At 42.1% G+C, this 23457-nt stretch overlaps 1 protein-coding gene across 1 annotated transcript in view; it reads left to right on the top strand.

The window, feature by feature from the left end:
• SAMHD1 (SAM and HD domain containing deoxynucleoside triphosphate triphosphohydrolase 1) overlaps positions 1-13758 on the top strand; it is a 187914-nt gene extending 174156 nt beyond the window's left edge. Inside the window, exons 15-16 of the mRNA XM_069751984.1 lie at positions 11121-11258; positions 13498-13758. Coding sequence (XP_069608085.1) covers positions 11121-11258; positions 13498-13629 — 270 coding nt within the window. The 3' untranslated portion in view covers positions 13630-13758. The remainder of the gene's footprint in view (positions 1-11120; positions 11259-13497) is intronic.
• The last annotated feature ends 9699 nt before the right edge of the window (positions 13759-23457 follow it).

Raw genomic sequence — 23457 nt, forward strand, 5'->3', positions numbered from 1 at the left:
ACCTCCAGTTAGGTGCAGTCAGGGGAAGGCTGGTGAGGCAGCTGAAGAGAGGGGTCTCATTTTTATCGTTACTATATGGCTACATTTCCTTCCCAGCGTCACCCCGGACTGCGCCTGTCGCCTCGCTTTCACACATCACCAGGACAGGATGGGGAAGACAGGATCTGAGGAGGGGAATGGGGTCTGCATGCAAAGTCTAGATCAGAACAGGCCATCAATCCGCAGAAATGTTTCCTGGATTTCTGTGGAGCAGACGGTCCATCCACGTGTATAAAAGACAGCGCTCTATGTACAATCCCTGGCTGCTCCACGCACCAAACGGGGCCCCCATAGACCAGCACACTGCTTTCCTGAAATACTCTGTGCTGCTGTCACCCTGCTCCCTCCACCACATATCTCCCACAATCCTTGCTGCCTGCCATCCTCGGTGACTGTCTACTTATCAGTATAAGGCTGCTTTCACACTAGCGTCGGTACGGGCCTGTCGCAGTGCGTCGCATGCTGTGAAAGAAATGTCCGACGTGGGCAGCGGAAGCAGTCTTACGACGCTTCCGCTGCCCCATTGTAAGGTCTGGGGAGGAGGGGGCGGAGTTTCGGCGGTGCATGCGCAGTCGAAAATGGCGGACTCGACGCACAAAAAAAGTTACATGTAACTTTTTTCGTGGCGGAGGTCCGCCAAAACATGACGCAACCATCGCACGACAGTTGCGACGTGTGGCAATATGTCGCAATGCGTCGGTAATGTTAGTCTATGGGGAAAAAACGCATCCTGCAGACAACTTTGTAGTATAATTTTTCTCCTGAACGACGCATTGCAAAGTACAGCCAACAACGCTAGTGTGAAAGTAGCCTAAGGCTGCCTTCACACTAGCAGTATTTGGTCAGTATTTTACATCAGTATTTGTAAGCCAAAACCAGGAGTGGGTGATAAATGCAGAAGTGGTGAATATGTTTCTATTATACTTTTCCTCTAATTGTTCCACTCCTGGTTTTGGCTTACAAATACTGAGGTAAAATACTGACGAAATACTGATAGTGTGACGGCAGCCATACTCTGCAGTCACCAACAAAATAGCTGCTCACTGGGTTCCTGAATATCATCCTCTCTAATCCCTTAGCAAACACCCAGAAGGGGAGGAGAGGAGACATCACACAGGTCAGCAGACTCCGCCCATAATTACTGCAGTGCAGTAATGTGAGCTAGTTGTACACTAGGTTTTTCTGAAATTTCAGCAGCTGCTCCCCCTAGTGTTTAAAAGTGGAAATTCCAAAACTTTTCAAATTATTTTTCATATTTTACTAAATTATAAACAAATGATAATATTTTTTAAGAAAATGTTATCATTAATTCTTTACATTTTTACAATTTCTGTAAAAAAAAATTTTTGGATGGCACCTTCACTTTCACATCTTTACTGTCGATTCCTGTCTCACTTGAGCCATTGACCTGCCTATTCGAGGTGTGGGATGCGGAAACCTGGGATCATTATACTGGGATTTTTCTACAAGAGACACTCTTTATGGCACAGAAGGTGTTAGCGTTATGATGGATGGGGGTTTCTTGCCCATCTCTGAGCGTGGGTTGATTTGGTGAACTCTGTTATTCCATATGAACGAACACTATATCACAATGGAGGATGTCCAGGCAAATTCGAGAAGATCTGGGGTAGATGGAACTCCTCCTATCATACTCTATAGTCTACACTAATTCAACATTTATGCAAGAAGCTGGGTTTATGGTTTCGGGGGCATCACTTAAAGGGTGAAATCTATGTGGAATTTCCTTTTCGGCGGCGTACTATTAGTAGTTATTGTAGTTGATGTTATACAATAGGTGATTTATAGGACACCAGTGATTTGACATGCACAGTTTGTTATCCTTCCAATATTTTTTATTGATAATAGACATGATGCTGCATTGCAATTATCTGTACTTCATGCTGTAACTGATAACGAATGCAAATGTGTGTATTGTATGATTTATTCTGAAATTAATAAACGAATTTAAAAAAGGTAGCACTGTGCTTGCAGAAGCTATTCAATTGGTACTTTCTGACATAGGCAAATGCAAATGTGTGTATTGTATGATTTATTCTGAAATTAATAAACGAATTTAAAAAAGGTAGCACTGTGCTTGCAGAAGCTGTTCAATTGGTACTTTCTGACAGGCAAGAGATTCTTGAGAATTCAACCATTTGACAATGTTTATGGGGAACACCAGTATAATATAACTTTGTGTTTCCATAGAGAGTTGATCTGACTTCAGGAAATAGGGCGGCATGGCTGAGAAGGACTTAAAGGGAACCTGTCACCCCGTTTTTTGAGATTGAGCTATAAATACTGTTAAATAGGGCCTGCGCTGTGTGTTCCTATAGTGTATGTAGTGTACCCCGATTCCCCACCTATGCTGAGAAATAACTTACCAAAGTCGCCGTTTTCGCCTGTCAATCAGGCTGGTCAGGTCGGGAGGGCGTGGTGACATCGCTGGTTCTTCCTCAGCTTTACGTTGGTGGCGTAGTGGTGAACAAGCAGCGCGCGATCTGCGCTGTCATCCCTTTCGTCGGTGGGGGCGGCCATCTTCCTGGGGCCGCGCGTGCGCAGATCGAGTGCTCTGCTGCACGGGGCTTCAGGAAAATGGCCGCGGGATGCCGCGCGTGCGTATTAGAGATCGCGGCGGCCATTTTCCCAAAGCCAAATTTGCATCTCGGCTTTGGGAAAATGGCCGCCGCGATCTCTAATGCGCACCCGCGGCCATTTTCCTGAAGCCCCGTGCAGCAGAGCACTCGATCTGCGCACGCGCGGCCCCAGGAAGATGGCCGCCCCCACCGACGAAAGGGATGACAGCGCAGATCGCGCACTGCTTGTTCACCACTACGCCACCAACGTAAAGCTGAGGAAGAACCAGCGATGTCACCACGCCCTCCCGACCTGACCAGCCTGATTGACAGGCGAAAACGGCGACTTTGGTAAGTTATTTCTCAGCATAGGTGGGGAATCGGGATACACTACATACACTATAGGAACACACAGCGCAGGCCCTATTTAACAGTATTTATAGCTCAATCTCAAAAAACGGGGTGACAGGTTCCCTTTAATAAGATAGTGCATTTTACAACGGGCCAATTGTCATGCAAGTTCATCTGAAGTAGCCTCCCTTATGTCGGCACCTGCATATCTTTCAAAGGAAAAACCAAATCCGGATCTACTATATATTTGTATAAGGGTCACTTCCATCTGTCTGTCCTTCTTTCTGTCACGGATATTCAGTCGCTGATTGGTCTCGCCAGCTGCCTGTCATGGCTGCCGCGACCAATCAGCGATGGCCACAGTCCGATTAGTCCCTCCCTACTCCCCTGCAGTCAGTGCCCGGCGCCCGCTTCATACTCCCCGCAGTCACCGCTCACACAGGGTTGATGCCAGCGGTAACGGACCGCGTTATGCCGCGGGTAACTCACTCCATTACTGCCGCTATTAACCCTGTGTGTCCCCAAATTTTTACTATTGATGCTGCCTACGCAGCATCAATAGTAAAAGGATCTAATGTTAAAAATGATAGAAAAAATAAAAAATCATTATATACTCACCTTCCGCCACCATTCCGGCTCCTCTCGACGCTTCGGTAACCGCTCCATGCAAGCGGCAGGTTCCGGTGGCAAAGATGGTATGCAACAAGGACCTGCCATGACGTCACGGTCATGTGACCGCAACCTCATCACAGGTCCTGTGCGAGAAGGACCCGTCATGACGTCACAGTCATGTGACCGCGACGTCATCACGGGTCCTACGCTACCAACCCTGGGACCGGAAGCTGCTGAGTGCACCGCACACAGGCGACATGACTACAAGGGCTCCCTCGGAAGGTGAGTATATGTTTATTTTTTATTTTTTAACATGTGACATACGTGGCTGGGAAATATACTACGTGGCTCTGTGCTGTATTCTACGTCGCTGTGCAATATACTACGTCACTGGGCAATATACTACGTGGCTGGGCAATATACTACGTGGCTGGGCAATATACTAAGCGGCTGGGCAAAATACTACGTGGCTGCGCAATATACTACGTCACTGGGCAATATACTACGTTACTGGGCAATATACTACGTGGCTAGGCAATATACTACGTGACTGGGCAATATACTACGTGGCTGGGCAATATACTACGTGTCTGTGCTGTATACTACGTGGCTGGGCAATATACTACATAGCTGGGCAATATACTACGTGGCTCTGTGCTGTATACTACATCACTGGGCAATATACTACATGGCTAGGCAATATACTACATGACTGGGCAATATACTTCGTGACTGGGCAATATACTTCGTGACTGGGCAATAAACTTCGTGACTGGGCAATATACTACGTGGCTGGGCAATATACTACGTAGCTGGGCAATATACTACGTGGCTGGGCAATATACTACGTGGCTGGGCAATATACTACGTGGCTGGGCAATATACTACGTGGCTGGGCAATATACTATGTGGCTGGGCAATATACTACGTGGCTGGGCAATATACTATGTGGCTGGGCAATATACTACGTCACTGGGCAATATACTACGTGACTGGGCAATATACTACGTGGCTGGGCAATACACTACGTGACTGGGCAATACACTACGTGACTGGGCAATATACTACGTGACTGGGCAATATACTACGTGGCTGGGCAAAATACTACGTCGCTGGGCAATATACTACGTTGCTGGGCAATATACTACGTGGGCTGTGCAATATACTACTTGGACATGCATATTCTAGAATACCCGATGCGTTAGAATCGGGCCACCATCTAGTCATGAGAGAATGAGTCTGGAAAAATATGGCTATGAAATGTGAGGCATTAACATTTACCCTAGCATGAGCAAAGTTTGGTAGAGTTAACAGATTGTATTGGTAGCCTCCATACTTTTACCCACAGATTTGTTGTAATTTCATTCAAAGCCTAAAATTTAGGAATAGATTAGGAACCAACAGGAACAAGCTTGATCAAGCAATGCAACAAGATAATCGAGACTAAAGGGGTTGCAAGGCTGAAATGAAAAGTCTGCAGGCATTCTGTTATGATTCAGTGGTCTGCGTTCAGTGTGTAATGCAGATACTGTCACGATTCCGCCTGTATGTTCTGTGCGAGTGAGTGGTCAGGTGACCGCTACTTAATGTCTGTTGCTGACTAATCTCATCCAAATTCTGTCAATAGAAGATAATGGAGAGAAGCACTGGAGTCTAATTGGTGCTTGACTGTAAGTATGCAAGTCTCTTACATGCAGTCATATTACCGACCATTTGCATAGGACAGACGGGGAAATCGTGACAGTGCTGATTGCACACTGCCTAGTCATTACAGGTGGACTGCAGACTTTTCATTTCAGTCCTGTGAACTACTTTAATGGTATGGAACTCTTGCCACCACAAGCCTCAAAATAATTTGAAAGTGTTAATAACATTAATATTGGATATTTCCCCAATAAACTTGTTCAACTGCCTCCTTCCCTATAAAAATTGTAGAAATGAGGGGGATAGGCATCATTTTAATAACTATAAAATTTGGGGAAGGACCATTTTAATGATTGCAACTCTTTGACCTGCCCTTGAAATGGCTTTATGGACACTTAAGGATTAAGTTGGGGATCAGCTGATAATAAAGCATCTTTCAAGAACTCTTGAGAGTTCTGGACGGTAATAGGAATGTCTTATAAAGCGACAGGAACACTTTGTCTAAACCCACATTTTGAAGCTGAAATTTGGAATTGTTAGTTTTGTAATAGAAGACTTCTCTAGCTTCCTAATGCAAGATCTGTGCGTTATGTAATGAAATATCTGGACTGATAAGATGTAAAACTGTGTTGTCTACATTGAGAAAGATTTTCTGTTCCCTGTTCCTGCCCTAACAACCCTCTATACCAGAACAACCCTGCCAAAGTCTCCACCATCAAATTAAATATTAACCCCTTTACCCCCAAGGGTGGTTTGCACGTTAATGACCGGGCCAATTTTTACAATTCTGGCCACTTTCCCTTTATGAGGTTATAACTCTGGAACGCTTCTACGGATCCCAGTGATTCTGACATTGTTTTCTCGTGACATATGGTACTTCATGATAGTGGTAACATTTCTTTGATATTACCTGCGTTTATTTGTGAAAAAAAATGGAAATTTGGCGAAAATTTTGAACATTTCGCAATTTTCCAACTTTGAATTTTTAAGCAATTAAATCACTGAGATATGTCACACAAAATACTTAATAAGTAACATTTCCCACATGTCTACTTTACATCAGCACAATTTTGGAACCAAGTTATTTTTTTGTTAGGGAGTTATAAGGGTTAAAAGTTGACCATCAATTTCCCATTTTTACAACACCATTTTTTTTAGGGGCCAAATCTCATTTGAAGTCATTTTGAGGGGTCTTTATGATAGAAAATACCCAAGTGTGACACCATTCTAAAAACTGCACCCCTCAAGGTGCTCAAAACCACATTCAAGAAGTTTATTAACCCTTCAGGTGTTTCACAGGAATTTTTGGAATGTTTAAATAAAAATGAACATTTACCTTTTTTTCACAAAATATTTACTTCAGCTCCAGTTTGTTTTATTTTACCAAGAGTAACAGGAGAAAATGGACCCCAAAAGTTGTTGTTCAATTTGTCCTGAGTACACCGATACCCCATATGTGGGGGTAAACCACTGTTTGGGCGCATGACAGAGCTCGGAAGCGAAGGAGCACCATTTGACTTTTCAATGCAAAATTGACTGGAATTGAGATGGGATGCCATGTTACGTTTGGAGAGCCACTGATGTGCCTAAACATTGAAACCCCCCACAAGTGACACCATTTTGTAAAGTAGACCCCTAAGGAACTTATCTAGAGGTGTGGTGAGCACTTTGACCCACCAAGTGCTTCACAGAAGTTTATAATGCAGAGCCGTAAAAATAAGAAATCATATTTTTTCACAAAAATTATCTTTTCGCCCCCCCCTCCCCCCATTTTTTATTTTCTCAAGGGTAAGAGAAGAAATTGGACCCCAAAAGTTGTACAATTTGTCCTGAGTACGCTGATACCCCATATGTGGGTGTAAACCACTGTTTGGGCGCATGGGAGAGCTCGGAAGGGAAGGAGCACCGTTTGACACTTCAAGGCAAAATTGACAGTAATTGAGATGGGATGCCATGTTGCGTTTGGAGAGCCACTGATGTGCCTAACCATTGAAACCCCCCACAAGTGACACCATTTTGGAACTTAGACCCCCTAAGGAACTTATCTAGATGTGTGGTGAGCACTTTGACCCAACAAGGGCTTCACTTTAGTTTATAATGCAGAGCCGTAAAAATAAAACAAACATTTTTTCCCACAAAAATTATTTTTTAGCCCCCAGTTTTGTATTTTCCCGAAGGTAGCAGGAGAAATTTGACCCAAAAAGTTGTTCAATTTGTCCTGAGTACGCTGAACCACCATTTGGGCGCATGGGAGGGCTCGGAAGGGAAGGAGCGCCATTTGGAATGCAGACTTAGATGGAATGGTCTGCAGGCATCACATTGCGTTTGCAGAGCCCCTAATGTACCTAAACAGTGGAAACCCCCCACAAGTGACCCCATATTGGAAACTAGACCCCCCCCAAGGAACTTATCTAGATGTGTTGTGTGAACTTTGAGCCCCCAAGTGTTTCACTACAGTGTATAACGCAGAGCCGTGAAAATAAAATAAAAAAATTTCCCCAAAAAATTATATTTTAGCCCGCAGTTTTGTATTTTCCCAAGGGTAACAGGAGAAATTGGACCCCAAAAGTTGTTGTCCAATTTGTCCTGAGTACGCTGATACCCCATATGTTGGGGTAAACCCCTGTTTGGGCACACGGGAGGGCTTGGAAGGGAAGTAACACTGTTTTACTTTTTCAACGCAGAATTGGCTGGCATTGAGATCAGACGCCATGTTGCGTTTGGAGAGCCCCAGATGTGCCTAAACAGTGGAAACCCCCCAATTATAGCTGAAACCCTAATCCAAACACACCCCTAACCCCAATCCCAACGGTAACCCTAACCACACCTCTAACCCAGACACACCCCTAACCCTAATCCCAACCCTATTCCCAACTATTCCCAACCGTAAATGTAATCCTAACCCTAACTTTAGCCCCAACCCTAACTGTAGCCTTAACCCTAACCCTAGCCCTAACCCTAATGGGAAAATGGAAATAAATACATTTTTTTTATTTTTCCCTAACTAAGGGGATGATGAAGGGGGGTTTGATTTACTTTTATAGCGGGTTTTTTAGCAGATTTTTATGATTGGCAGCCGTCACACACTGAAAGACGCTTTTTATTACAAAAAATATTTTTTGCGTTACCACATTTTGAGAGCTATAATTTTTCCATATTTTGGTCCACAGAGTCATGTGAGGTCTTGTTTTTTGCGGGACGAGTTGACGTTTTTATTGGTAACATTTTCGGGCACGTGGCATTTTTTGATCGCTTTTTATTCCGATTTTTGTGAGGCAGAATGACCAAAAGCCAGCTATTTATGAATTTCTTTTAGGGAAAGCGTTTATACCGTTCCGCCTTTGGTAAAATTGATAAAGCAGTTTTATTCTTCGGCTCAGTACGTTTACAGCGATACCTCATTTATATCATTTTTTATGTTTTGGTGCTTTTATACGATAAAAACTATTTTATAGAAAAAATAATTATTTTTGCATCGCTTTATTCTGAGGACTATAACTTTTTTTTATTTTTTTGCTGATGATGCTGTATGGCGGCTCGTTTTTTGCGGGACACGATGACGTTTTCAGCGATGCCATGGTTATTTATATCTGTCTTTTTGATCGCGTGTTATTCCACTTTTTGTTCGGCGGTATGATAATAAAGCGTTGTTTTTTTGCCTCGTTTTTTTTTTTCTTACGGTGTTTACTGAAGGGGTTAACTAGTGGGACAGTTTTATAGGTTGGGTTGTTACGGACGCGGCGATACTAAATATGTGTACTTTTATTGTTTGTTTTTTTTATTTAGATAAAGAAATGTATTTATGGGAATAATATACGGTATATATATATTTTTTTCATTATTTAGGTTTTTTTGTTTTTTGTTTTTTTTTACACGTGGAAAAAAATTTTTTTTTCACTTTGTCCTGGGGGGGACATCACAGATCGCTGATCTGACAGTTTGCACAGCACTCTGTCAGATCAGCGATCTGACTTACAGCGCTGCAGGGTTACCAAGCGCCTGCTCTGAGCAGGCACTTGGTAAGCCACCTCTCTCCCTGCAGGACCCAGATGCCGTGGCCATTTTGGATCCGGCCTGCTGCAGGGATGGGAGGTAAGAGACCCTCGCAGCAACGCGATCACATCGCGTTGCTGCGGTGGTCTCAGGGAAGCACGCAGGGAGCCCCCTCCATGCGCGATGCTTCCCTGTACCGCCTGCACACCACGATCATGTTTGATCGCGGTGTGCCGGGGGCGGTCCGTGACCGCTCCTAGCACATAGTGCCTGATGTCAGCTGCGATAGGCAGCTGACACCCAGCCGCGATCGGCCGCGCTCCCCCTGTGAGCGCGGCCGATCGGGCTGGACGTACTGTTCCGTCCGTGGGAATTAAGGCCCACCCCACATGGACGGAATAGTACGTCCAATGGCAGAAAGGGGTTAAAGGACACACGTGAGAAGATATTGGCTTATGGGGCTGAGAATGGATAATGCAGCGCCATAAAAAAAAATCTTAAGTTCAACGAAACCACAAAATCTTAAAATTCAATGAATCAGAGTGCAGCTTTCAATTTACCAGAGCAGTATGAGAAGTGAAAGCTGAGCTTTGATTGGTTACTATGGGAAACTAAGCCAAATTTGCTATTAGACTGATTTTGATTTCCCTTTTAAGAAGTGAAATCATGACCAGATTTTACATATAAAGTTTTTTTCCTTTGCTGTACAAATGTAAAGATAATATTTTTGTGGGCACTGTACAATGGTGTGAAAAAGTTCGCCCATTGCTGACTTCCTACTCTTTTGCATATTTAAATGTGTTTGGTGATCTGAAACATTTAAATGTGACAAAGATAACACAACTTGAAATGAATGTCTTTATTAAGTGGAAAAAGAAATCCAAACCTACAGGGCCCTGAGTGAAAAGGTGAGTGACTCCCCCCCCCCCCCCCCTTAAAACACATATTAACTGTGGTTTATCACATCTTTGGGAAGCTGACTTCAAATTCCCTAGCCACACTCAGGCCTGATCACTGCTACACCTTTTTCTCAATCAAGATATCACTTAAACAGGACCTGCCTGACAAAGTGAAGTAGGTCAAAAGATCCTCAAAAGCTAGACATCATGCCGCGATCCAAATAAATTCTGGAACAAATGAGAAAGTATATGACAAAGTAATTGAGATCTGTCAATCTGGAAAAGGTCATAAAGCCATTTCTAAGGGCAAGCAAGGATTATCAGCAACCTAATGACTTGATACTATCAAGATTACGATGGAGAAAATCCAAGTGGACCTATCTAGGCTTGCACAAGATCGATGTTCCTACAGAGCGTTCATTCATCAAATCACTATGGCCGAAGGTCGTTCAATAAATGACTAAATATACTGTTTCTTAGACTGAATAATTGCCTGTAGAATTTTCATAGGAAAAACCCATTCCTCATAGACATTTTGAGCATCTTTGTTAGACATAGAACAAGAAAAATATAAAAAATATTTGTGTTTTTTGTGTTTTAATTCTGTGGTTGTATGAAACCATTATAATTTGGAATAAAGCTCCTCAGAATGATGGTGATAACTGCCAGTGAGTGTAGATGAAAATTATCCTTTGTCAACCTGTTCTTTGCATTTGGCTTTCCTCATGCTTTATATGTTGAGCTGAGTTGCTAGTACAGTCAAATTGCCATTGATATAATTGAATCTTGTACTTACAACAGTTGTAATGATGTAAATGGTTGTTTTGTGTGTCAAAGGCATCTTCAGTTGGTGGTTAAAAAAATTGTGATCCATGTTCACCATTGCTTTACATATCAAACCATTAATGTTAACAAACAAGGCAAAATGCTCTTTGAATCTGGATAGATGTTTTTATTATTTTGTTTATACTTCATATTTTAAAATCTATTTCTACATCTTTGTCAGGTTTCACAGCTTCTCCCAGAGAAGTTTGCAGAACAGATCATTCGCGTCTACTGCAAGAAAACAGATGACAAGAGTCTGGAAGCTTCTAGAAGATACTTTGTGCAGTGGTGTATGAACAGGGATTTCTCCAAACCTCAGGTCTGTGATTGCAGTGGAACTGATTGGTGTCCCTGTTTCAGGTCCATCCTTTGTGTGTCTCTGGATCCTGTAAAAGAATGATAATCCTGCCGACCTTTAAAAATACCTCTATGAATTAAGCTCTATACATGACTTTTTTTCAAGGCTGAATTTTTTTTGTATGCGCATAATAAAAATAGATTAATATCTGGATTATTTTTTGTTTCCATTATAACCTTGCAGTAACCTCTATGCTAGCAGGGAGTGTAGTTCACTTAGGCTACACATTCTAAAGTACTAGAAATACAATAAATGACGTAAGTCAAATAGTTATGTATTTTTTCAGGACTGCTTAAGCAGATGTGCTTTAACAGGGTATTTTGAAAAATTTGAGCGCTTACTGTGAAGTGATGAGGAGCGTTGTGCACTTGTAATATATAGAGACAAATTGTTATCTTTGTTAATTCGGTGGTCCATTCATGCATAAATGACTGACAATGTGACACACTTTAAGGCCATGTTCACACGATCCTTTTTTTCATGCGAAATTGCCGCGATTTTCCCGCTGCGGGTCCGCAGCTGTTTTCCATGCAGGGTACATTACATTGTACCCTATGGAAAACAGGAACTGCTGTGCCCACAATGCGGAAAATAAAAAAAAAAGCCGCGCTGAATAGCTGCGGGAAAAAAGAAGTACCATGTCACTTCTTTTTTCGGAGCCGCAGCGGTTCTGCACCCATTGACCTCCATTGTGAGGTCAAACCCGCAGTAAAACCCGCAGATGAAAAAAATATCTGCGGGTTTTACTGCGGTTTGTGGTGCAGAACCGCTGCAGCAGGAAGTGCGGGGAAGCGGGCGGAAGTGCGTGGGCGGAGTGTGGCTGCCCCCCCGTGCTCCGATCCCGCCCCCCCCCCGTGCTCCAATCCCACTGCCCCGTGCTCCGATGCCCCCCCCAGTGCTCCGATGCCCCCCCCCCAGTGCTCCGATGCCCCCTCCCCCCCCCCCCCCGTGCCCTAATCTCCCCCCCTTATACTTACCCGGCGTCCCGGTGTCCGTCCGGCCGTCTTCTCCCTGGGCGCCGCCATCTTGCAAAATGGCGGGCGCATGCGCAGTGCGCCCGCCGAATCTGCCGGCCGGCAGATTCGTTCCAAAGTGCATTTTGATCACTGAGATAGATTATATCTCAGTGATCAAAATAAAAAAAAATAGTAAATGACACCCCCCCCCCTTTGTCACCCCCATAGGTAGGGACAATAAAAAAAAATTAAGAATTTTTTTTTTTTCCCACTAAGGTTAGAATAGGGGTAGGGTTAGGGGTAGGGGTAGGGTTAGGGTCTTTTCAGCCATTTTAACCCTAAAAAACTTCCTAGAAAACACACAGACTCTGCATAGAAAACTGCATAAAAAAAGGATCAAAAAACGCATCAAAAAAGGACAAAAAAAGGACCAAAAAAAGGACCTGCGTTTTCTGCCAAGAGCTGCAGTTTTTTAAAAAACAGTCCTGAAAAAAAAAGGATGGAAATCAGGAACGTGTGAACATACCCTAAAGGTTTATTCAGACTGAATTTTTTACATTGATTTTATAGTGGGTCCACTTCAAAAACCATTTCAAATACTATTTGAATATGCTTTGATGTGGATTTTGGAGCAGATATCGTCGATATCCTCATCAACAACGCTGCAAGAAACTCTGAATAAAATTGTATGCAACTGTATTATTCTGTGAGAATACAGGGGAGATTTCATGTGAACATAGATGTGCGCTATAAATTTTGAGACTGAACCTTACCCCTTATGCTAAATCCTAATAATTTTTCTTGATACTTTTGAAAAGTTGTACAAAGGGAGGAAAAAAATAATTCGCCCATTATAAATATACAATTGTGATGTAATGCATGCAGTGGGTCGTTGCATACGTGTGATCCTACAGATGTCTACATGTGTGCAGTATATTGATTTTCAATGGCAATACACTATCTATGAGCACAATTACATGATAAAGCATGGCAGTATTCTGAAATATGAAAGAAATTTCTCTCATTGGCATAAGAAGTTTCAATCATCTCTGTCTGGAGCTAGTCAAATAATTAAACTAAATGTTTGTTTTTTTTGTTTTGTAATATTTAATCAAAAAACAATATTATTTTGTTTTGTTAATACTGTTTCTTAATACTGTTAAACCCAATAGAAATTACTTGGGGAAGAAGAACCAAAACAAAATTTTCTTGTGGAAAATAAATTTACCCCATTTCTCTTTCAGGATGGTGATGTCGTAGCTCCAGATATGACGCCATTGAAGGCCGGTTGGGTTGATAATGAAGACGATGAAAACAGTGATTCAGAGCATAGAGTTCTTTTGCATAAATCCAGGGTCAAACTGTTCAACAATTAAGTGTTTTGTTTTGTTTTTTTTGTAATTTTTGCAGCCTAGTCATCTTTTTTTTTTTTTAAGGCTGACAACTTACCTTTCAGTATTTCAGGTAGTTTACAACAATTTACATGCTCAAATATTCAGTTCCGTCCAGGTTAGTACAGTGTGTGTGTATGTATGTATATGTATATATATATATATATATATATATATATATATATATATATATATATATAATATACATATTGTTTTTTTTTCCATATGGGCGTTTCTTGTCCTTTTTCATGTTTTGTGCGCCATATCTTTAAAGATCGAACTACCCTCTTTGAGCAGAGTGAATGTGCATATAGTCTTCAGGGTTCACTAAAAAAGGTCATTATTCTGGATGTACCATCTAAACCCTTGGCAGTACAATTTTCTGACAGAGTATGTATCTTCTTTTATCACATAGATTGTAAGGTGCATATATAGCTGCATATTTTGTTAAAATCATGACACTTTTTTTTTTTTTGCAAATCATGTTTGTTTTTATGGTTTAGAGAATTTTAAGTGTCATGGTCATTCAAGTAATTTTCCTAGTTAGTAGATGTCCTTGGGACTTGCCATCACTTTCTGATCAGTGGGATCTGATTTCAAGCTCTGAACAGAATCTAAGAGCCCCACTATGCATCAAAAACTTAAGGGGATGTATTGTAGGACCCTAACCAGTTCTATTGAGACATGTCATTACATAAAGGGTTAGTCTCAACAACTGTATTTAGGAATGCACAGCTCCAAAGCCTATTGTCTTTTTGTTGTTGGGGGTCAGCTATCCTCCTCCTGTGACAGTTTTGTTTAGCAGTATTTTTCTGCTGCTGAACTGAATGTATGACGGTGACTTTCAGTATTGTTTCTATATTCTGCACGGACATCTGAACATTTACATATATAAATCACAGGAATTTTAAGCAAACGCATGCCTCAAAGTAATCTGTGGGTGGGGTCTTGTGATTTTGCAGAACTGATAACAGGAGCTACAGGTCATGAGATGACCAGCATTATCAATGGCTTTATAGAAATTAATGGGCTGGAATAAATAGCTGGGAACTCCGAAGCTAACTTTTAGATCCCAGATTTGAGTTTATCTACTGAGGTTGTACAGCCACCCTCCTGTGGATCAGTACCCAATGAGCTTTGAATAACGTAAGACAAAGTGCAGAAGAACGCCAGTAGATAATTTAAAAAAAAAAGCAAGTCAATTGCAAGCTACTTAATCTCATGCTGTGTAACTATACCAATGTAAACCATGAGAATATCTATTCAGCTACTTTAAGCTATTCCATTCTTAAAGGGAACCTGTCACCCCCAAAATCGATGATGAGGTAAGCTCACAGTCATCAGGGGCTTATCTACAGCACTCTGTAATGCTGTAGATAAGCCCCTGATGTTACCTGAAAGAGGAGAAAAAGAGGTTAGATTATACTCACCCAGGGGCGGTCCCGCTGCGGTCCGGTCAAATGGGCGTTTCAGGTCCTCTCCGGCGCCTCCCATCTTCATTCCATGACGTCCTCTTCTTGTCTTGCCGCGGCTCCGGCGCAGGCATACTTTGTCTGCCCTGTTGAGGGCAGAGCAAAGTATTGCAGTGCGCAGGCGTCGGGAAAGGTCAGAGAGGCCCAGCACCTGCGCACTGCAGTAATTTCATCTGCCCTCAACAGGGCAGACAAAGTACGCCTGCGCCGGAGCTGCGGCGTGAAGACAAGAAGAGGACGTCATGGAATGAAGATAGGAGGCGCCGGACCCGGACCTGAGACGCCCACCGGAGCGGGAACTCCCCTTGGTGAGTATAATCTAACCTCTTTTTCTCCTCTTTCAGGTAACATCAGCGGCTTATCTACAGCATTACAGAATGCTGTAGATAAGCCCCTAATGACGGTGAGCTTACCTCACCATCGATTTTGGGGGTGACAGGTTCCCTTTAAGAACCTCATGAAACTTTTGTCACTTTCCAAATTACACTATCTGCAAATTGCAAAGAAAGTTTTCTCACTTTTTATTTAAATTTTATCTGATTTTTGTATGGACAGTTTCTAAATTTAAACTTGTCACCACAAATAAGACTACTTAGTTTCTGATGGTCAGGTCTGCATATTACTTTTGTTTTATTTTTCTTTTAATGTGGGTTTTAAAGCATGAAGCTTTTGTTTGGTTAAAGAAAAATATATATATTTTATATTGTATGTAAAGGAAAAAAAGGCCATAAACTTGTCGTAACAAAATATTACAGTTGTGATTTCTGTTCTTTTCCGCTTCTATTATGTCTATTATAGTATGTCTCACCGCGTCCCAAAAATTTAACAGGTCTCTAGATAGCGGAATCACATGTAACATTTTATAACTCTGTTTTGCAAACTTCTGTTATCCATGCACATTGCATTTGCTCCACAAGGACTCTGAAGGACTACTGCTATTCAAATTCCCTCTTCCTACTCATCTATAAAGCTGAAAAAGCGCAGTGGTATTTCGGAAAGCCTTGATCAGTTAAAGGTTTTCTTGAAACACTGTCATTTGTCATGAAATTTCAATTTTGTTTTCATCTACATTGTGAAAACTGAGGCCAGCTCGGCGAGATGGTTGCCATCATTGGTAGTTTGATGCTGCAGCCCAATTTAGGCTACTTTCACACTAGCGTTTTCTGCAATCCGTCACAATGCGTCGTTTTGCAGAAAAAACGCATCCTGCAAAAGTGCTTGCAGGATGCGTTTTTTCCCCATAGACTTGTATTGACGACGGATGCGTCGTGCTTTGGCGGACCGTCGGGAGCAAAAAACGCTACATGTAACCTTTTTTGCTCCTGACGGACCGCTTCTTCCGACCGCGCATGCGCGGCCGGAACTCCGCCCCCACCTCCCCGCAATTTACAATGGGGCAGCGGATGCGCCGGAGAAATGCATCCGCTGCCTCCATTGTGCAGTACGTTAAATGCTAGCGTCGGAATCTCTCCCCGACGCATTGCGACGGGGAGATTCCGATGCTAGTGTGAAAGAAGCCTTAGTCTTGAGTTGGCATGTAATACTTCTCATATAGATATTGCAAGTGTTCAAGGATTGTTCTTGCCACACTTGTGCCATTTGTGTAGTTTTGGCTGCCTGTTAACTTTGACTTGTAACAACCAAACTACTCAAATAGTGTGGTGCCCAATAGTACAGACTAAATTATTTGGTTCCTACTTCCTGCATTGGTATTTGTAAGAATGATAGAATTGATATTGTATAAAATTGCACTAGAAAGCTATAGATATATATAGATTGTGTGTGCATATTTATACAGGGTGTGCCAAAAGTAGGTTGACAGTAACTAACACAAACCCTCTACTTATAGATGTATATTTATTTTGTCCACGTACTTTTACTTCTGTATATGGTGCCATCATAAAGTATTTATACCCAGTGAACTTTTCCACGTTTTTTTACGTTACAGCCACAAATTTAAATGTTTTTTGTTGTTTTTTTTTATTTGGATTTTGTTGTAATATACAAACACAAAGTAGCAAGTATTTTCAAAGTGTAAAAGAAATGATACATGGTTTTGTAAATATTCAATATTTTCAGACTTTTTTTATGTGCATTTGTATTCACTCTCCTTGAGTGAATATTTTGTAGGACCACCTGTCATTGCAATTAGTGCTGCAAGGGGTTTGTCTCTATTAGCTTTGTATATCTGAGACCTGAAATTTTTGCTCATTCTTTGCAAACTAGCTGTTGCTCAGTGAGATTGGATGGATAATGTCTGAACAGCAATTTTAGTCTTACCACAGATACTCAATTCAATTTACCGTATGTCTGAACTTTGGGCTATTCAATCACATGAATATGCTTTGAGCTAAACCATTCCATTGTAGCTCTGGCAGTATATTTAGGGTCAGTGTCCTGCTGAAAGGTGAGCCTATGCCCCTGCTCAAGTCTTTTGCAGTCTCTACCAGGTTTTCTTACAGGATTGCCCTGTATTTAGCGCCATTCATCTTCCCGTCAACTCTGACCAGCTTTCCTGTCCCTGCTGAAGAAAAGCATCCCCATAGCATGATACTGCCACCACCATGTTTAACGGTGGGAATTGAGTTTTCAGGATGATGTGAAGTAGTTTTACTTTAGTCTCGCCTGACTAGAGCACCTTCTTCCACATTCTAGCTTTTTTTCAAACTGTAATTGGGACGACTTATGCCTTGCTTTCTTCTTACCACTCTTCCATAAAGGCCAGATTTGTAGAATATACAACTAATAGTTGTCCTGTGGACATATAGTCTCACATGAACTTTGCATCTCAGCAGCTCCTCCAGAGTGACCATGGACCTATTAGCTGTTTATCTAATTGGTGCTTTACTTTCTTGGGATGTTGGTGTAAGTGGAAGGCCATGTATTGGTAGGTTTGCAGTTGTGCAATACTCCTATTTTTTGAAAGATGGATTGAACAGTGCTCTATGAGATGAACAGAGCTTGGGGTAATTTATTTTTTTTTTTTTAATAAGCTAACCCTACTTTACCCTTCTCCACAACCTTATCCCTGACCTGTCAGGTGTGTTCTTAGTTTATGGTTGTATTTGATCCATGATGATAAACCTCTGAGGCCTTCATAGAACAGCTGGAGTTATACTGAGAATAAATTACACAAGGGTGGACTCAATTTACGAACTGTGACTTCTGGAGGCAATTGGTCACTCTGGATTTTATTTAGGGGCATCAGACTATAGAGTGCTGAATACAAATGCACATAATTTTAAAAATCAGAAAATTGTTATGTTAAAGGTTTCCTATCTTTTGCACTTCACAATTTCTTGCTACTTTGTGTTGGCATATCACATGAAATTCCAGTGAAATTCCTTTATATGCACACAATTGTGCTTAGTTTCTAATTGTTAAACTTACTGCCAAAGTCACGAGGTGTGTCCTTTTTAAATGGACTCTGTAAGCATAGAATGACTGTTCAAAATAAGTTCTGCCACTTGGTGCTTCACAGCAGTCAATCATTTAACCCCTTCATGACCCAGCCTATTTTGACCTTAATGACCTGGCCGTTTCTTGCAATTCTGACCAGTGTCCCTTTATGAGGTAATAACTCAGGAACGCTTCAACGGATCCTAGCGGTTCTGAGATTTTTTTCGTGACATATTGGGCTTCATGTTAGTGCTAAATTTAGGTCAATAAATTCTGCGTTTATTTGTGATAAAAATGGAAATTTGGCGAAAATTTTGAAAATTTCGCAATTTTCACATTTTGAATTTTTATTCTGTTAAACCAGAGAGTTATGTGACACAAAATAGTTAATAAGTAACATTTCCCACATGTATACTTTACATCAGCACAATTTTGGAAACAAAATTTTTTTTTTGCTAGGAAGTTGTAAGGGTTAAAATTTGACCAGTGATTTCTCATTTTTACAGCGAAATTTACAAAACCATTTTTTTTAGGGACCCCCTCACATTTGAAGTCAGTTTAAGGGGTCCTGCTTTGCAAAAAAGAAAAAAAAAAGAGCATGAACCGCACATCCCAAAATCATACGTTGATCTAAAGCCGCTAGGCAAAAATTAATATAACTGAATATGAGGTTTTCAGTTTAACATTCTGATCAGACTGTATGAAGCCCACTGGCTTTGTGCTGGTGGGGCGGCATGGGTGCTGTGGGGCAACAGGCCGTCCGCCCTGCTGGTGCATGGCCGCTGTGGCGGTGGGCGCCGCACGGCTCCGCTCCGTTAGGGCGATAGGACCCACTACGAGGTTTGCCGTGAAGGGGCAGTGGGCTTCATCCAGTCTGATCAGAATGTTAAACTGAAAACCTCATATTCAGTTATATTAATTTTTGCCTAGCGGCTTTAGATCAACGTATGATTTTGGGATGTGCGGTTCATGCTCTTTTTTTTTTCTTTTTTGCAAAGCATGTTCTAGTCTTCTTCTTGGACCAGCACTCCTCCCATTTGGCTCAGGTGATTTTAATTAGCAGGAGACTGCAAAGCACAGGGTCTAGCCCATTTTGGCTCTCACTGAAGAGCTGGAGGAAGGTGAGTTTAAGTGCTCCTTTCATTTTGGTGTTGGTGCTGTGTGGCGGCCATTGTTGCTGTGGCTTTGTGCTGGTGGGGCGGCGCGGTCTGGAGTCTTGGGGACTCAGTCTTGCAGCATGGGTGCTGTGGGGCAACAGGCCGTCCGCCCTGCTGGTGCATGGCCGCTGTGGCGGTGGGCGCCGCACGGCTCCGCTCCGTTAGGGCGATAGGACCCACTACGAGGTTTGCCGTGAAGGGGCAGTGGGCTTCATACAGTCTGATCAGAATGTTAAACTGAAAACCTCATATTCAGTTATATTAATTTTTGCCTAGCGGCTTTAGATCAACGTATGATTTTGGGATTTTCCGTGTTCGTTTTTCGCTCCCCTCCTTCCCAGAGCCATAACTTTTTTATTTTTCCGTCAATTTGGCCATGTGAGGGCTTATTTTTTGCGGGACGAGTTGTACTTTTGAACGACATCATTGGTTTTAGCATGAAAACGGGAAAAAAATTCCAAGTGCGGTGAAATTGCAAAAAAAGTGCAATCCCACATTGGTTTTTTGTTTGGCTTTTTTGCTAGGTTCACTAAATGCTAAAAATGACCTACCATTATGATTCTCCAGGTCAGTACGAGTTCATAGACACCTAACATGACTAGGTTATTTTTTATCTAAGTGGTGAAAAAAAAAATTCCAAACTTTGCTAAAAAAAAAAAAAAAAAATTGCGCCATTTTCCCATACTCGTAGCGTCTCCATTTTTCGTGATCTGGGGTCGGTTGAGGGCTTATTTTTTGCGTGCCGAGATGACGTTTTTAATTATAGCATTTAGGTGCAGATACGTTCTTTTGATCGCCCGTTATTGCATTTTAATGCAATGTCGCGGCGACCAAAAAAACGTAATTCTGGCGTTTCTAATTTTTTTCCCGCTACGCTGTTTAGCGATCAGGTTAATACTTTTTTTTTATTGATAGATCGAGCGATTCTGAGCGCGGCGATACTAAATATGCATAGATTTTATATTTTTTTTTATTGATTTATTTTGATTGGGGCGAAAGGGGGGTGATTTAACCCCTTCGCGCCATGCGCCGTACTAGTACTGCGCTGCCGGCACTGCATTTGTGCCAGCAGCAGTACTAGTACGGCGCACCGATCACCGCGGTCTCGCGCTGAGCGCCGCGGTGATCGGGTGCGGGTGTCAGCTGTATATGACAGCTGAAACCCCGCAGCAATGCCCACGATCGGCGCTATCGCCGATCGCGGGCATTTAACCCCTCTGATGCCGCTGTCAGTAGTGACAGCGGCATAGAGGGGGATCACGCAGGGACGGGGGCTCCCTGCGCTCTCCCACCGGAGCAACGCAATGAGATCGCGTTGCTCCGGTGACCCGGAAGGAGTCCCCGGATCCAAGATGGCCGCCGGACTCCTTCCGGGTCATGAAGTGACCTGGCTAGCCGGCGCCTGCTGAGAGCAGGCGCTGGAGAGCCAGCTAAACTGCATGTCAGATCGTTGATCTGACAGTGTGCTATGCACAGTGTCAGATCAACGATCTGATCTAATACAGAGATGTCCCACCCTGGGACAATGTTAGAAAGTAAAAAAAAAAAAAAATAGAATGTGTAAAAAAAAAAAAAAAACATTTCCCAATAAATCCATTTATGTATGTAAATTGAAAAAAAACAATAAAAGTACACATATTTGGTATCGCCGCGTCCGTAACGACCCGCTCTATAAAACTATCCCACTAGTTAACCCCTTCAGTGAACACCGCAAAAAAATAAAATAAAAAACAAGGCAAAAAACATTGCTTTATTATCATACAGGCGAACAAAAAGTGGAATAACACGCGATCAAAACGACGGATATAAATAACCATGGTACCGCTGAAAACGTCATCTTGTCCCGCAAAAAAAAGCCGCCATACAGCATCATCAGCAGAAAAATAAAAAAGTTATAGCTCTCAGAATAATGCGATGCAAAAACAATTATTTTTTTATATAAAATAGTTTTTATTGTGTAAAAGCGCCAAAACATAAAAAAATTACTTAAATGAGGTATCGCTGTAATCGTACTGACCCGAAGAATAAAACTGCTTTATCCATTTTACCACACGTGGAACGGTATAAACGCCCCCCCCTAAAAGAAATTCAGGAATTGCTGGTTTTTGTTTATTCCGCCTCCCAAAAATCGGAATAAAAAGCGATCAAAAAATGTCATCTGCCCGAAAATGTTACCAATAAAAACGTCAACTCGTCCCGCAAAAAACAAGATCTCACATGACTCTGTGGGCCAAAATATGGATAAATTATAGCTCTCAAAATGTGGTGATGCAAAAACTATTTTTTGCAATAAAAAGTGTCTTTTAGTGTTTGCCAGCTGCCAATCATAAAAATCCGCCAAAAAAACGCTATAAAAGCCCCCTTCATCACCCCCTTACTTACGGAAAAATAATAAAATGTAAAAAAATGTATTTCCATTTTCCCATTAGGGTTAGGGCTAGGCTTAGGGTTGGGGTTAGGGTTAGGGGTGTGTTTGGATTAGGGTTTCAGTTATAATTGTGGGTTTCCACTGTTTAGACACATCAGGGGCTCTCCAAACGCGACATGGCGTCCGATCTCAATTCCAGCCAATTCTGCTTTGAAAAAATAAAACAGTGCTACTTCCCTTCCGAGTTCTCCTGTGTGCCCAAACAGTGGTTCCCCCCAACATATGGGGTATCGGCGTTCTCAGGACAAGTTGGACAACAACTTTTGGGGTCTAATTTGTCCTGTTACCCTTGGGAAAATAAAAACATAGGGGATAAAATATCATTTTCGTGGAAAAAAAAATATTTTTTATTTTCACGGCTCTGCGTTATAAACTGTAGTGAAACACTTGTTGGTTCAAAGCTCTCACAACACATCTAGATAAGTTCCTTGGGGGGTCTAGTTTCCAATATGGGGTCACTTTTGGGGGGTTTCTACTGTTTAGGCACATCAGGGGCTCTGCAAATGCAACATGACACCTGCAGTCCATTCCATCTAAGTCTGCATTTCAAACGGTGCTCCTTCCCTTCCGAGCTCTGCCATGCACTCAAACGGTGGTTCCCCCCCACATGTGGGGTATCAGCGTACTGAGGACAAATTGGACAATAACATTTGTGGTCCAATTTCTCCTGTTACCCTTGGGGAAAAAAAAATTGCGGGCTAAAACATCATTTTGTGGAAAGAAAAAATGATTTTTTAATTTTCACAATGCTACATTCTAAATTTTAGTGAAACAATTGGGGGTTAAAAGTGCTCACCACACATCTAGATAAGTTCCTTAGGGGGTCTTCTTTCCAAAATGGGGTCACTTGTGGGGGGTTTCCACTGTTAAGGCACGTCAGGGGCTCTCCAAATGCGACATGGCGTCCGATCTCAATTCCAGCCAATTTTGCATTGAAAAGTCAAATGGCACTCCTTCCCTTCCGAGCTCTGCCATGCGCTCAAACAGTGGTTTATCCCCATATATGAAGTATCGGCGTACTCAGGACCAATTGCACAACAACTTTTGCGGTCCAATTTATCCTGTTACCCTTGGGAAAATAAAAAATTTGGGGCAAAAAGATCATTTTTTGTGAAAATTAATATAAAAATTTTTTTACAGCTCTACATTATAAACTTCTGTGAAGCACTTGGAGGTTCAAAGTGCTCACCACACATCTAGATTAGTTCCTTAGGGGGTCTACTTTCCAAAATGGTGTCACTTGTGGGGGTTTCCACTGTTTAGGCACATCAGGGGCTCTCCAATCGTGACATGGGCTCCGATCTCAATTCCAGCAAATCTTGCATTGAAAAGTCAAATGGCGCTCCTTCCCTTCCGA

Source organism: Ranitomeya imitator, chromosome 2 (genome assembly GCF_032444005.1).
Source record: "Ranitomeya imitator isolate aRanImi1 chromosome 2, aRanImi1.pri, whole genome shotgun sequence".
Taxonomy (NCBI): Eukaryota; Metazoa; Chordata; class Amphibia; order Anura; family Dendrobatidae; genus Ranitomeya; species Ranitomeya imitator.